Source organism: Leptonychotes weddellii, chromosome 8 (assembly GCF_054177405.1).
Source record: "Leptonychotes weddellii isolate Sample4059 chromosome 8, ASM5417740v2, whole genome shotgun sequence".
In the NCBI taxonomy this organism is placed as follows: domain Eukaryota; kingdom Metazoa; phylum Chordata; class Mammalia; order Carnivora; family Phocidae; genus Leptonychotes; species Leptonychotes weddellii.
In genome coordinates, this window is record NC_138376.1 from 45,560,337 (window position 1) to 45,576,493 (window position 16,157).

The 16,157-nt window shown below is 38.4% G+C and overlaps 1 protein-coding gene across 1 annotated transcript in view; it reads right to left on the reverse strand.

Annotated features, from left to right (window-relative positions):
- Positions 1–15,853, reverse strand: part of KHDRBS2 (KH RNA binding domain containing, signal transduction associated 2) — a 525,516-nt gene extending 509,663 nt beyond the window's left edge. The window contains exon 1 of the mRNA XM_081828467.1: positions 15,540–15,853. Coding sequence (XP_081684593.1) covers positions 15,540–15,630 — 91 coding nt within the window. The 5' untranslated portion in view covers positions 15,631–15,853. The remainder of the gene's footprint in view (positions 1–15,539) is intronic.
- Between the last annotated feature and the right edge of the window lie 304 nt (positions 15,854–16,157).

Here is a 16,157-nt window from a genome sequence, read left to right on the forward strand (position 1 = left end):
ACATACAAATGGCAAAAGTACATGAAAACATGCTCAGCATCATTAATCATCAAGGAAATGCAAACGAAAACCACAGTTAAGTTAGCACCCAAAACCACTAGAATAACTGTTGTTAAAAAGACTGAGAACTTCAAATGTTAGCAAGAGGTGGAACAACCAGAGTTTCCATACATCATTGATGGGAGGTGAAATAGTTCAATCACTTTAGAACACTATTTGGCAATATCATATAATACAAGGCTAACTACATATATACGTTCCAAGACCCTGCAATCCCACTCCAAGTAGAGAACATATGTTCACAAAAATATTGCACAGGAACATTTGTAGCAGCTTATTCATAATACAGTAACACTGAAAACAGCCCAAATATCCATCCACAAGAGACTGGATAAGCAAACTGTGACATTTATACAATGGAACACTACTCAGCAAGAAACAAATGTAATTATTGATAAGTGCAAAAACATGGATGGCTTACTTTCAAACATACACCAATCTTAAGAAGGAAGTGTACGTAGTCTATTATTCCATTTATATAAAGTTGAAGAAGAGTCAAAGTAATCTATGACAGTAGAAAACAGAATAGTGGTTGGCAAAGGAAATGAAGATTAATGGGAAGGGGCGATAAGGAAAGTCTCTGGGCTGATGGAAATGTTCTCCATTATGCCGAGAGCACTGCTTACACAAGATTATACAATTATCAAAAGCCATCAAAATGTATACCTAAAAACTGTATTTCACTGTTCATAAAATTTGCCTCAATTTTTTTAAAGTAAGCAAACCAGGCAAAGTGGAGTAAAGGAAAGAGTCTTTATTGATTTCTGCCATTGGATAAATACTGCACATACCCTTGCATAGGATTCATGAGATGATTGGTTGATCTATGATAGCATCGACAAGAGCCTGCCTATTTAGTAGATGAGGAAATACAGGTTCAAAGAGATTTAGAAATTTGCCCACAGTCACAAAACAACCAAGTAGCAGATCTGGGACTCAACCACTAGTATTTTTTTTTTTTTAAGATTTTATTTATTTATTTGAGACAGAGAATGAGAGACAGAGAGCATGAGAGGGAGGAGGGTCAGAGGGAGAAGCAGACTCCCTGCCGAGCAGGGAGCCCGATGCGGGACTCGATCCCGGGACTCCAGGATCATGACCTGAGCCGAAGGCAGTCGCTTAACCAACTGAGCCACCCAGGCGCCCACAAAACAACCAAGTAGCAGATCTGGGACTCAACTACTAGTATTTTGACTTCACTTAATGTGTCCTTTCTACTTATAATAGTAGCTCTCAAACATGTTTTACCACATTCCAGAGTAAGAAATACCATATAAACATATACACAATAAATGTTTCAAAAGGAATGTTTAACCTTAAAACATATAATTAAAATTTTGCATAAGCACATGTTTTCTTTCAGGTCCAACATAGTATTTCCTCTGGTCCTGAAACAAACGCCATGTATCTTTTCACATTATAATGTCACTCAGTATGGAGAAATGTTCATAGTACAAGCTTTAAGGATCTAAGAGTACCATAGATTTGGCACCTATTTCATGCTCATGGTGCATCATAGCTTCACTGATTAGAACAAAAGTGGTAAATTCCTATATTGATGGTAGAATCACAAATTCAAGGGGGAAAGTATATCAAGAAAGAGGCAATGGTCAACGAAGTTGTATATGCCAAGTCAATAAGAACTGTCAAAGGAAAAAGTAGGTGCATGCAATGGATTTGGGATAAGGAAGACTCAAGTTTAAAGACAGTCTGAGAAAAAGAGTAGGGATTAATTTGACAATTTTATGATATGAGATGTAGTTTTGTATAAGGATGTTCCATGTAGCGCTAAGAAAGGGAGCAAGGTGGAAGCAGAGGGATTGGAAAACAGAGATGATGGAGCAGTCTAGGAATCACATTGTAATTTAAAGTGAGCAAAAGAAACAATAATGCCTGGCTGTCATTGTCTTGTTAGTTTAGAACTATTAGTGTCTTTATTTTACACATGAGGAAAAGAGGCATATAGAGGTGAAAGAAACTCACCCAAAATAATACAGATCTTTAACTATAAGAATAAAATTGGAACCTAGGGAGTCTAGTTCCAGTATCTATGCTGTTAACCCCTACACTTAAATGCCTCTCTCACCCATATATGTTAAACCATATAAAATTGTTGTTTTTAGGTTAAAATGATTAAATGTTTTTTATTTCTTATAGTTTAACAAATTACTCCTCGCTCTCCTCTACGAAGTCAAAGTTCTTCAAAGAGTTTTCCAGCCTCATTCTCTCGTAGCCTTACTATTCAGTACTCAACGTGAAGAAAGTTGAGATTTTCTCCAAATCTCTCGATTTGTTCTTCTTTGCCAAATCCATTAGAAATGTATATAGTAGCATGTCCACAATAGCCAAAATATGGAAAGAGCCCAGATGTCCATCGATGGATAAGGAGATAAAGGTGTGATATATATATCTCACATATATATAATGGAATATTATTCAGCCATCAAAAAGAATGAAATCTTGCCATTTGCAATGACATAGATAGAACTAGAGTGTACTAATGCTAAGCAAAATAGGTCAGAGAAAGACAAATACCATATGATTTCACTCATACGTGGAATTTAAGAAATAAAACAGATAAATATAGGAGAAGGAAAGGAAAAATAAGATAAAAACAGAGAGGGAAGCAAACCATAAAAGACTCTTAACTATAGGGAATCAGCTGAGGGTTGCTGAAGGGGATGTGGGTGGCAGGATGGGGTAACTGGGTGATGGGCATTAAGGAGGGCACTTGTTGTGATGAGCACTGGGTGTTGTATGTAAGTGATGAATCACTAAATTCTACCCCTAAAACTAATAATACACTGTATGTTAACTAACTTGAATTTAAATTTTAAAAAAATGTTTAATCTTTGTTTTAATTAGCCTAACTGCAGCACTTGAAAATATTAACCAAATCCTTCATCATCACAATAGTCTATTTACCTGGCGCTAAATCTACTTGATCTTTCCTACCTGTATTCTAGGAAACCCCTTTCAGTCAACTTTGCAGACTACTTTTCTTCTGTCTCTCCTTAAATGCTGACATTCCTTGGGGTTTTATCCTAAATCTCCTTCCTGTTGTACTCCATATGCTCTCCCCCTAGGTGAGCTCTTTTACTCCCAAGGTCAACTGTCACCTATATGCTAATGAAACCATTACAGGTAGCACGATCTTACTCCAAACCCAACTCTTCAAGTGCGTTTTCATGTGTATGTATGTATGTATATGCACCTGAACTCAGCATTAACCTCCTTTTAAGTCCTATCTTAATAACTGATACCACCATTTCGAAGGAGCAACCCAGACCACAGCCTGGACCACCCTTTACTTTTCATCCCCTCTATACAGTCTGAACCTTTATATATTTTACTTGCTAAATTTCTATTAGTCATGTCCACTTCTTCACATTTGCACTCTCATCTGAATTCAGGCCACCATACCTTCTCTCCTGGATTGCTGCTTTAGCTATCCGATGGCTTACCCACATCTTGTATCTGTTGATTCCATTCTCCAATACTGCAGCCACCTTGTGCTTTAAATGAAACTCTGATATCACACCTGCCCTTTTTAAAACCTTTAAATGATTTTACCATTGCTTTTGGCATAAACCCAAACTTCTTAACACAGTAGTTTACAGGATATGTGTACTAAGCCTCTACCATTTTCTTTACACCCACTTTTCTTGATGCTTTCTCTTTTACTGTATTTTCCAAATATACTTAATCTTCTGGATCTCTGGACCCAATCCCAAAGGTGAGGGGATGGGGTGGGGGTGTGAGTTCCCTCCCACACAGCACAAGCAATTCTGACACTATAACCAGAGATTATATCAGATTCCGCAGGTTAGGGTTTCAATCCTACAAGATTGTCCCCTCCCCACTTCAGACACCAGTTGCAGGCCCAGGTTGTTACCTGTACTTCTGGCTGATCAGTTATGGATTGGGGATTCCAATCATCCCTTCCTTGAACTTCAGATGCCAGTTGCAAATTGAGGTTGCTACCTGCACTTCCAACAAACTGTATGTAAGCAGAATTCTCATAGCCTCCTCGAGTTTGATTAATTTGCTAGAGCAGCTCACAGAACTCACAAAAACATCATAGTTATTAGATTACCAGTTTATTACAGAGGATATAACTCAGGAACAGCCAGATGGAAGAGATGCATAGGGCAAAGTGTGGGGAAAGGGCGAGGAGCTTCCACGCTCCTTCTGAGCTCAGTGCTCTCCCAAATTTCCATGAGTTCACCGACCAGGAAGCTCTCTGATCCACTCCTTTAGGGTTTTTTTTTTTTTTTTTTTAAAGATTTTATTTATTTATTTGAGAGAGAGAGAATGAGAGACAGAGAGCATGAGAGGGAGGAGGGTCAGAGGGAGAAGCAGACTCCGGGCCGAGCAGGGAGCCCGATGCGGGACTCGATCCCGGGACTCCAGGATCATGACCTGAGCCGAAGGCAGTCGCTTAACCAACTGAGCCACCCAGGCGCCCCCCTTTAGGGTTTTTATTGAAACTTCATTACATGCATAAATCATTGGCCACTGGCAATTGATTCTACGCCCCCCTTTTTCTTTCTGGAAGGGTCAGTGGGGATGGAACTGAAAGTTATAACCCTCTAATCACAGGGCTGGTTCTCCTGACAACCAGCCCCCACCCTCAGGTGGGTTTGAAAAGTCACTTCACTAACATAACAAAAGACACCTTTATGGCTGTACTAAGGAAATTCCAAAAGTTTTAGGAGCTCTGTGCCAGAAACAGGGAAAAAAACCAAATATGTATTTCTCACTATAAATCACAATATCACACTTAACTTATACTTATTCAAATAAATGTTCTCTTTCTTTTCAGGCTTTGGAGGTATATTTCCAGATCCTTCTTCACTGAATACTGTCCATATGCTACTTATTTGTTAGACCTCAACTAACATGCCCCTGTCTACTGAAGACTTTGATGACTTCTGTAGACTCCTTTAGGTGCCCTACCCAGCACTCCTAAAGCATCATCTATTTACTTTATCATTGCATTTTGCAGATGCTATGGAAATTATTTATTTAATTGCCTATAACTCTCTTTTTTCTATTATTTATTCACGAGAGACAGAGAGAGAGAGAGAGAGAGAGGCAGAGGCAGAGGGATAAGCAAGCTCCCTGCGGAGCTGGGAACACGATGCGGGCTCAATCCCAGGACCCTAGAATCATGACCTGAGCGACCCAGGTGCCCTTATTTAATTGCCTATAACTCTTGTTACCTCCTCAATCTAAATAAGTCTCAGATGGTAATATAGAGCACAGATAATAAAAACAAGTGAACCAAATCTGTACTGCTTTTCATTGATTACCTATGTCTAGTATATGCTTAACATGCACACACGTATTTTACTTATTTTACTCAAAGAGAAACCATTTGGCTTATTGCAACTTATTCCAAACAGTTATCACTTCCATCTAATTCCATTAAGTGGCTTTTAATTATCATAATGCTTTATTCTACTAGATTTTCCTTATGTGGATATGATATAATTTCCAATCTTTCACTGATTTCAGAATACTAGCTTAATGCACAGCCATATATCATCCCAATGTCCATTCCAAAACAATATCATATAATAAAATGCCATCTGCCTCAGCACACCAAATGTTCTTTCATCTTCACACAATTCCTTAAAGGCCTCCTCTTCCACCAGATCTTAGATGGATAAAAAGGCAGCTGCTAGATTTTTTTTTTTCCTTCCAGAAAGAAAAGCTTAGACTATCTAGAGACATGGATGGTACTTAATTCAATTTAACGCTCGTTTAAATTTCCCACTTAAATAATATTTACAAGCCTAAAAACATATAAGAAATGTATTCTATTACGTATTCATCCATCTACTGTTTGCATTTTATAGTGTTTCATACAATGAGTGTATTGCTGCATGTAAATCAAATTTCTAATCAATCAAATTCCTTAAATTTCCTGGAGAAAATTATTTTAAAGGAAATAATAAATTCTATAGTAACAGGTATTTAACGCCTCTAAAACTTATTCAAACCATGTTCTTGGTATTCCCTTAAACAAGTAATATTCTTCAATATTGTTTAATGCTTCAATGTTTGATGGTTGCTTTTTGACAGTCTTTTATATTATAATTGAACATTTATATAATCTCTGACTTCCTGCTTAAAAAAACTAAATTGAGTATGCTACCTTCTAATCTGCCTCTTTATCGTCCCCCATAACACAGGTGCAGTATTACCTGCCTTTGGGATATAACGCAAGGGCCTGAGCCAGGGTGTAAGTTCAAAAAAGAAGCTATTACTTTAGTCATCTCTCTATTCTCAAATTAACAAATTTCTTCTCCTTCAGCCACTTTACTGAGTTTCTGTCACAGAGGCTCCCTCTTCTGAGTTGTAGCCAGGGCCCATCATTTTCTGACATACAATTCTATAAACCTGCTAAAAATATCTACACTCTAGAGAAAACACATTCATTCTGCTTTTCTATTAGAAGAGTAAAATCTAATCTTTAATATTTTAAAGGAAATAGGCATCAATTGTCCCATTTCTGATAACAGTGTAATAATACCAACCAATCTGTTTCAAAGTTATTAAATCCTAAAACCTCGGAACCTATAGATAACATTTTAATCAAGCCATGTTGCTGAGTTATCTGTTTCTGACCACATGTGAAATTTGCCCACTTCCAAATTTTAAACAAAACCAACACCGCCTCAAGACACCAAGAGAGGACCTATCGCTGTTCTTCCTCCCTAGACGAATTCGGCAAATGTAAGCAGTTCTCTAAAAAACACGGAAAGAAAAATGCCTCAGCAAATCACATAAAGTTCTCCAATCACTTTTTGGATTCAAAAAGAAAAAAAAAAAGTGGAAAATGTTCTCTTGTTCCTTGCCACCTCATCACCAAACTCCCTCAGAAACCACAGTCAATATAAGACATTCAGAAAATTGAGGCTATCTCAGTAATCTTTAACTGAATTCTGTACTTAGGAAAATTTCCCCATTTATAAATTTACCAACCTTTTATATACTATACTTACGTAACAATATTGTGAAATAATTCATCCAATACTTGCATTCAGGAACCTATTTCAGAAGTTAATGGCAACAACCAGGCCGATCTCCTAAGCATATTTTGCATATTATTGCATATATTCCTTCAAAGCCTGACTAAAATTGTGTCTCTTTCACAAGAGGCAGTATGGTGCAATGGTTACACATGATCTCTGGGCGAGGCAGCCTGGGGTTCAGATTTACAACTTACTTGCTGTGTGACTTGAGATAAATTGACTTCCCTAATTATTCATGTTTCTCATTTGTAAAACAAGGATGATGGTCATAACTATCACATAGGATTGGTGGATGGATTAATTGTGGTAATGCACGCAAAACATCTAGTACAGTGCCTGACAAAGGAGTAATCTCCCAATAAATGTTGATAGCAATGACGATGATGAAGAAGAATCTATGATAACCACGACCAACAAGAGTCATGAATCCCCATGGTATCATTGGTCTGTAAAACCTAGCAGATCTTCCCATGCACTGCTATTTGTAGCTTATGTATATATTGAATCTCCCACAGATTATTCAAAAACCAATAAACTAAACATCTAATACCTCTTCAAACACCAACAGCATGTACTGTAGACAACTAGTACCAACACACGTTAAAGTGCATGTGTGATTATATGGTTAAATGTAGTAGAATCCTAATCCAATGGGATTCATCCCCCAAACTGTAGCTAAACTATAAGGCTATCTATAGCAAACGGCCTAAAAATTTGTCATTCTGGTGTTCTCAAATGTTTATTACCTCTCTCTACTGCAAAATCTTTTTGGAAGTAGTGTTCAAGAGACAAAGGTAAGCAATGGAGGATATGCTACAAATGACTTGTTTCCCAAAATAGTTAATAATGATTGAGCAACAGGAGGCTTGGCTATGACTTCTCAAGTTTTTAACAAACAAAACATGCAATCATGTTTATTAACAAAACATACAATATTGAGAAAATGAAGGAGTCACATAGCACAGGTATTTGCTAACAATTTGTGAAATCAGTTACCAACAGTAGGCTATTATTTTTAATAGATCTATTTCCATATCACACTTATTTTATTGAAATTAACCATTTTTGTGAGAAAAAGGATCATATTTCAATGTCTGAATATATTAAATCTCTGTTTACAGCTTTAAAAAATAAACTGGTGTCAGAATATAATTTCACAAAAAAAGAAGAATATAATTTCAGTTAAAACACATTTCTTATATATTCAGACAAAAAAAGGAGATCAAATCAGGTTGTTCAAACAAGTAAGGGTATAAGAAAAGTGGGCAATACAATAAAGTTATTCCCAAGGGTTTCTAAAAACTACCTCTAAAACTTCTTCCCCTTCTACAGCTGCTATGGGAACAAAGAGCTTCAATCTAGATTGTATACTTAAACAAAAACTAAGAATAATGATCAGACCTCACTTCGTTCTCAGTTTCATGTACCCTGTCACAAAGTCTCTTTGAAAATAAGATAAAGAAAAATATTGCTCCCATTACCCAGGTGGGTTTATCCTGGTCATGCTCATTTGTATATATCTAGTCAATGAAATATGAATGTACAATGCTTAACAGGCATTCACAAGAAAATTTTATTTTTTAAAAAGATTTATGTGAGAGAGAGAGCGCGTGTGCACGCATGTGAGAGAGAGAGAGAGGGAGATTGAGAACCAGGGAAGGAGGGGGTGAGGCAGAGGGAGAGAGAGTCTTATACAGACTCTACACTGAGCACAGAGCCCCCTCAGGGCTTGATCTCCTAATCCTGAGATCACAACCTGAGCCGAAGCCAAGAGTCAAACGCATTTAACTGCGCCACCCAGGTGCCCCTCGCAAGAAAATTTTATAAAGAAATAAATTAAAATACACAAATGAGTAGGGACTGAATATTATATATGAAATAAACATAGAAGACATTGTGAAAGTGAGCCCAGGTATATGCTTCTTTATTCATGTAAGCCTCCATTATAACCTCACACGCTGCACATAAGCACACTCCTCCACAGCTGTGCAAGAATTATTAACCTTTTTCTTTGTTAATTTTACAGGAACCAGGGAAGGAGGCTACTTGATAACGCCTATTTTGCAAACACAAGTGTAACGCAGCAGGACCCCAGAATGGAGCCTTGATGTCCAAAACAGCACACAATCTCAAAAATTTTGAGCCTCTCCTTGTGAAGAAGTTTCAAGGCCCATCCAGTATCTGTCCTAACCCACACATACCTGGCTAGCCCCATAGTCCTTAGACTCAACAAAGACAAGGCAGATTTTGGACCAACCCCCTGCCTTCTCGTTGGGCTACTCTTCTGAGAATAAACTTTCTCTGCTTTAAACCCGGTGACTTAGAGATTGGCTTACTGTGCATCAGACACACAAATCTGACTTCTGGGTTCAGTAACAAAAGGAGGAAAAAACAAAGCTGGCTGGCTAGGTACCACAAGACCCAGGAATGAGATGGGAATAGTTTCCTTAGCTTTTCTTGTGCCTCAGATGCATCAAAATGGGTACTTAAGATGGCAAACCAGAAAAGTCAACAGAAGCAGACAAAAAGAAAAAAGAAAAAAAAAAAAAAAGCCTCAAGAGAAGCCTGCTAGCCCAAGAACTAGAAAGAGAGCAACCTAGCAAGACAGAAAACTTTTAGACAAACATCCTTCTCCAGCCAAATAATACAGAAAGAAAGAAGAAAAACAAAACAAAATAGTGTCTCATGCTCACCTCTGTCAAGAAAGGTTAAGTAGAGGAGCCTAGACTTCCAACCTCACCCAACTATAAAGAGATACGTCTTTCCCCTCTGGCTGGAGTCAGAAAAGACTAGATAAGGAATAGGGACTTCACTTCTGCCCACAGTAAGGATGTGTCCTGCAGTAGCCGGAGAGGCCACGGGTAAATTCTGGACTTCTCCCTTAATGAACAGTAACAAGGCGCCCTTCTCCCTCCAAGCCAGGGTGGTGTCAGAGGTCTCATTCTGCTGGAATTTTCTTCATGCTCCAGCAGGAGTGAGGCTTCCCCACCCCTACTGGTGTCCCTGGAGCCCCATGTAGGAAGCAGTAACACGGTGTGCCTCCCCCTCCTGGCCAGAATGGTGTGGATGGATGCCTAGTGGGGAACCTGGACTTTCACCTCCACCTGCAGGTGTCAAGGTAATGCCCCCTTTCCAGCTGCTGGCCTGGTGTTAGAGGAGGCCTTCCAAAAGAGAATATTATTAAAAAGTGTGACATGGTCAAACTTTGACTTTGAGTGAATCACTCTGGCAAGCATAGCTGGGGAGGGGAGAAGACAGATAAAGGGTGGTAATGATAAGAAACAGAGAAGAGTAAAACCAAAAGTATGATAGTGCCTGGAAACCAAAGGGAAAGCCAAGAAATTGGAAAAAAGACCAACAGTGGAAACTGCAGCCAAGAAACCTGGTGAGAGGTCAGAAAGATTTTATTGGATTTGGCAATTAGGAGACGATCCGGTCTCCAGGTCACTGGTTTTAGGACAATGATGAGGACAGAATCCAGAATGAAGAGTTTTGAAGAGGTTAACTGAGAAAGTGAGGCAGCCAGTTAAAACTAATATTATTGGAAACTTGAAGGAAACAAGGGAGTATTTTTTTTTAAAGATTCTATTTATTTATTTGACAGAGAGAGACACAGCGAGAGAGGGAACACAAGCAGGGGAAGTGGGAGAGGGAGAAGCAGGCTCCCCGCAGAGCAGGGAGCCTGATGTGGGACTTGATCCCAGGACCCTGGGATCATGACCTGAGCCGAAGGCAGTCGCTTAACCGACTGAGCCACCCAGGTGCCCAACAAGGGAGTATTGAGAGAGATTATTTTGGTTACTTTTGGTGAGTTAAAAAAATACTTTAATTTTTTCTAAGTTATTCAGATTGGATCAATTACAGGCTGCTGCAATAAAAGTAGAGAGGGAGGAAGAAAGTGGAGATAGGGATGAAGAAGGGATGGAACTATGGAACAAGTCTGGAGGACGTGATGAGCATTAGGGTCAAGGATACTGGTGTACAAGTCAGCCTAGAACAAAAAAAAAAAACATTTCACCATCTGGGAATGAAGGACAGTAAGGAGGATTATGGAGGTTTTTAGATGATGGGAGGTTGAAAAATGTCAGAAGAGATATATCCATTTCCTACTAAAACAGAGGATGAAATCAGTTGCCAAGAGTGAAGGACGTGTGGGTTTATGAGGGGGTCTGAGGAGGTTTGGAATTACCCCGGAAAGACACAGGACAAGGGCTAACCAAGCTCAAGTAAAACACTGAGAGTGACCATTGCGAACATAAGGGAACATGATATTTTAAAAACTCTGATTGGAATAATTTTTCATAAGATAATTTATTTCATAATTTGGTCTATAAGTTCAAATTTCACTCAGCAGTGATCCAAAGAGTAAAGGCAGTGCTTATTTTCTTACAAAGCCAAGCTTCAAGTTGAGGTCAAGTCCACAATGCCATTAAAATGTTAAAGAAAATCTTAAAAGCATCATCTTGTATTTATGTAATTTCTGTTTATATTTGTATAAAAAATCTATTTAAGTTTGTATAAAAACTGCTTATATTATCACAAACAGAATTTTTTTAACCTTAAAATAACCATGGGTGGTAGATACAACTTTTCCTGTTTTACAAATGAAGAAAAGGAGAATCAGAGAGGAGATAAACGACATATCCCATAAATTCACAGCAGACAGAAGTGTCAACACTCTGTCCCAAGTGTTTTGTTTGCTAAAGCAGAGTTTTTCCACTGTATCATAAATGTGTCCTAATTGAAAATCAAAAATATCTTGAAATTATTTTTTTGGCCAATTTTTATTTTTTATTTAAGAAACAAATCAGATTATCCCAAATGTATTAGGAGAAAAAAGGGGTTACATTAATCAAAAGGAAAGTCACATGACTACTATTTTTTTTATCAGAAGCTAGTTTTAGACATTATACCAATACCTTTCCTTAATTTAAGAACTCTCTATGCTTTGTGGAAAATACTTTGAGGAATACAACCTAATTAAATAATGATCCTTACTGAGAACCTACATGTAGTTAAGTCACTGCAAGTCAGCATTTGTGATAAATATCATTCCCTGTTTCTCTCATGGTTTTAAAAGTTCATCTAAATCTGCAAACATGAAGGCCAATCCTAGATGGAAGGCCACGCTTTTCAACCAAATTTTAAAATAGCACCTAATACTCGTAAAAAAACCATTTTAACTGTTGGGATATTTGGCAATATTTGACTTCCTCATTTGATCAGTCAACCAAAACAATGATGAATCTACCAATATTTGTAAAGAAGTCAGGTTAGGAAATCTTGCACACTAGAGAACTTTGTAATTCTAATTAAGTCTGGGACTACAAAGAAACTATACCTCATCTAGTCCAATTCCTTAATTTCAGGGACAAGGAAACGGGGCTTGGGGGGAAGGGAAGTTTATCAACATTCTGTTTAGGCAAAAGTGGAATTAAAATCCAGGTATCTGGATTCACAGTCTAGTGCACTTCCCAGAAGTAGCATAGATATAAATAACCTCATCTAATTTCATCTGGCAAGCAAATTCAGAGGCTGAGTGGAACTTTAAGGATCATGCTGAGTTTGCTGTTTTATCATATTCAAAAGCACCTTCCATTAACAAATGGATAATTAAACAATATTATAGTCACAGGAGGAAAATTATTTTAATTAATCAAACATATTATAAGCACTCTTCAAACCACATTATTCAAGATCTTTTCTAAGTAACAATCAAAGATATAAAATGTATGGGCTCTTCCCTTAGCTTTCACAGACTCTTACCTACTGAAAACACATAGCAGAAACAAGTGAAATAAAACAAATTACAATAAAAATAACAAAATAATCAACAAAACAGTACTTTTAACGCCATGGCCTTATGAAGTAATTGCAGTTGAGCGCTGATTTGCATTTATCGCCAATCAAAAATGCAAAATAAATCACTGTGAAAGCTCATTGGTTTACATCACTGACCTTATATATATATTAGCTTCCAGAAAATCATGCTGAAGAACTGAATCATCTGGATCATTTTTACTGCTCTCTCAGTCTTGAGACTGTCTGCACAGTACTGACTGAAATGTACTTCAGTGTGCACCTTCTCTCCAAATGAATATCTATGTCAGGTTTATTTATAGCCACTGCCTTCAATCAGTGCATTTCCAGGTAAGAGAAATAAAATCATCTCAACATATTCTCCCATAGAGATCTGAAACAAAACCTGGAAATCTTGGCAAATGGCCTTTGAAAAAACAATGAAAGATCTATAATGTGAAATGTACATTAAGATTTGTTAGAGATTCCAAAGGACACTCACCTTACACTCTTCAGTAAGTACACATAAAGAACTTCAGGTACAAAAAAGAATTAATGTAAACCTTATGCATCTTTTTTGCATATCTTTTTATATACTCCAAGATTATAATCATCACCTCCTCCATTCTCTTTTCCACATTATGATTTCTCTGAAATTTGGACACCTCTCTTTGTTTCTTACTTAGATGTTTTTCTATTTTGGAGCTTTTTCCTCCTAATTCTTTACAAAAGCAGGACATGCTTCCCCCTACTGGGAAAAAATTAAATTACAAGGTACATTCAAACATGTTCCTAAGGATCAAGAAATCAAGTTTCTGGGAACGATAGAACGTTAAGGAACCAAAGGCACAGCCTTTTCTGACTGTTTCACCAGCCGCAGAAATACTTATGCACTCTACTAAGAGTTTCTCATCTGCATTTCTTTAGTTTTGAAACGTACACCAAATGCTGATTTGTAGCTAAGAAGCTCTTAGAACACTAACTTCTCATCAATGACTGATGAATTAATCATTGAGCCTGCTGTCCCAAAGAGAACTCCAATTAGCAGGTCAGAGAAAATGATCAATTCGTAACTTTTTTTTTTTTTCATTTTAAAGACGTTATCAGCGTAATAAAGACACTTCTGGAATATATATTGAAATAAATGATTTCAGAAAGCTTAATTGCATTTTAAATCATTTTGAACAATCTTAAGCATTTATTAACTCATTAATTTTCAATATTCCTATTATTTTATGCAATTATCTTTATTTTCAATAAACTAGAGGGAGAGTTTAATTTTTAAATTGACTTTACTTTTCAACTTAATTTCTATTATTTTCATTCAGTAACCAAGAAAGTAGTAGGCATAAATGCTTTTTACCTTTCCAAATCCTCTAGAAAATCAACTTCTTCCCTGAAAAGCAGTTTAGCTGTTTCACACATTCGAGATTTTGATTATAAATCTTTTCTTAATTGTTTAGTATGCAAAAACAAAAAAAAAAATACCTTGCACTGCATTGTTGTTATAAATTATAAATAAAATATTTAAACAAACCAAGTGGTTATTTGAATCTTACATGGAGGATTACAATTTTTCCTTCCATGTACAACTAGGTCTCAAAAAAGAAAACATTTCTTTTAATGCGGAAGGGCCAAGGAAGAGGAAGTTGTCACTTTTAGTTTTGCTATAGGTAAGTCCATAACAACCTAAGCTACAAAACTGCACTGTAGTCAATTTAATGATGAAGCAATTCATTATTAATGAAGGATTCATAAAAAAAAAATCTGGAGTTGTTTTTAAAAAGGCATGTGTAGATTACTACAGATATTGTATCTTTAGCAGATAGATGGCATTATTTCAAGATGAATGGAGTAATTGGGCTAATATTTCTGTCATACAGAAGTTTGTGTGTGTGTGTGTGTGTGTGTGTGTGTGTGTTTAAACAATCTTTCAAAGCAACACAAAAGACAAGATATATGTGTTCCTCTGGGAATGAAATCTCATTTAACATTACAGGTACACAAAAGAAAATGCACACTTGGTAAAACAGTTGATCAATTGTGGAGTGGTCTCAGGGGCCAGTATCTCTCAGAGTACCCAATCATCACACTTCAAATAATTTGATAAGCACTTTAGCCTTTACCACATTCACAAACATTGACGAACATGCATAGTTTTAATCTAGGTTAATTCTAAGACTTTCCATAGGAAAGGCTGTAATTAGAAAAAGGGTATCAAAATCCCTTCCCAAATGCAGAAAAAAAAAAATGCTGATTTGTATCTAAGAAGCTCTTAGAACACTACATTGATCACCATTTACTTCCAAACTGATTTCCCTTTCCTCTGCAAAGTGAAAATATCCCTGTTGACCGCGCTACACTTTATGGTTTCTCCATCAATGATCCTAACAGGTCACATCACTACTGCCATTACATCTCATAGCTTTGGTCTTCCCCAAATTAAGACGTAGAGAAGGAGCACTGCTGCCTGCCCCAAGAACGGGCTCTGTCCGCCCGAGCTCTGAAGCGAGCATCTTCAGGGGGACAGTTTCTGCGAAGGAGACAGGCGTCCCTCCCTAACTTCACTCCCCTAACCAAGCCTCCGGTGAGAAGGGCGGCCAGAGGTTTGTGCCCATCTGTGGGGGCAAGTCCTACCTTCCGCCAAAAGGCGCGATGCATGCACAAAAGATGGGTCCAAGCTATCTTTCTCTGCCATCAGCTCAGGCAAATATTTCTCCTCTTCCATAGCGCGGACTTCGAACCGTCCCCGGGCGAAGCGCAAGGTTCCGCTCGCTCGGACGCAGGGTCGCCGGGCAGCGACTCGCTCGCGCGCTGCTCCGCCTCCGCCGCGGCGAGGGGATCTCCGCGCGTCCTCACTGGCCCATGCACCAAGCGGCTGCGACTCCCGCCGTCGGGCTGCCCGGCCCCGCGCCCACACCTGCCGGTCCCTTCCGTCGTCCCTCTCTCGCGCGCGGAGCCCCAGCTCACACCAGCGGCCTTAACTGGAGAGGCGGGAACAGGGCGCGTCCCACCTCCGCCAGCCACTCATTGGTGGTGGCGCCACGAGAGGCCGGGCCCCCGCGAAGGCTGCAGACCCTCATTGGGCCGCGCCGCACGTCGGATCGCCTGACTGGCAGGAGGCAACTGCAGAGGGGAGGGGAGCGCAGAAGGTGCAAACCTTTCTTCTTGCAGCCCAAGCTTTCCCTGGTTATTAGGCATGCCCAGTTGCGTGGAGCACTCTGTCTTCTGCTGAGGTGCGGAGAAAGGAGAGAG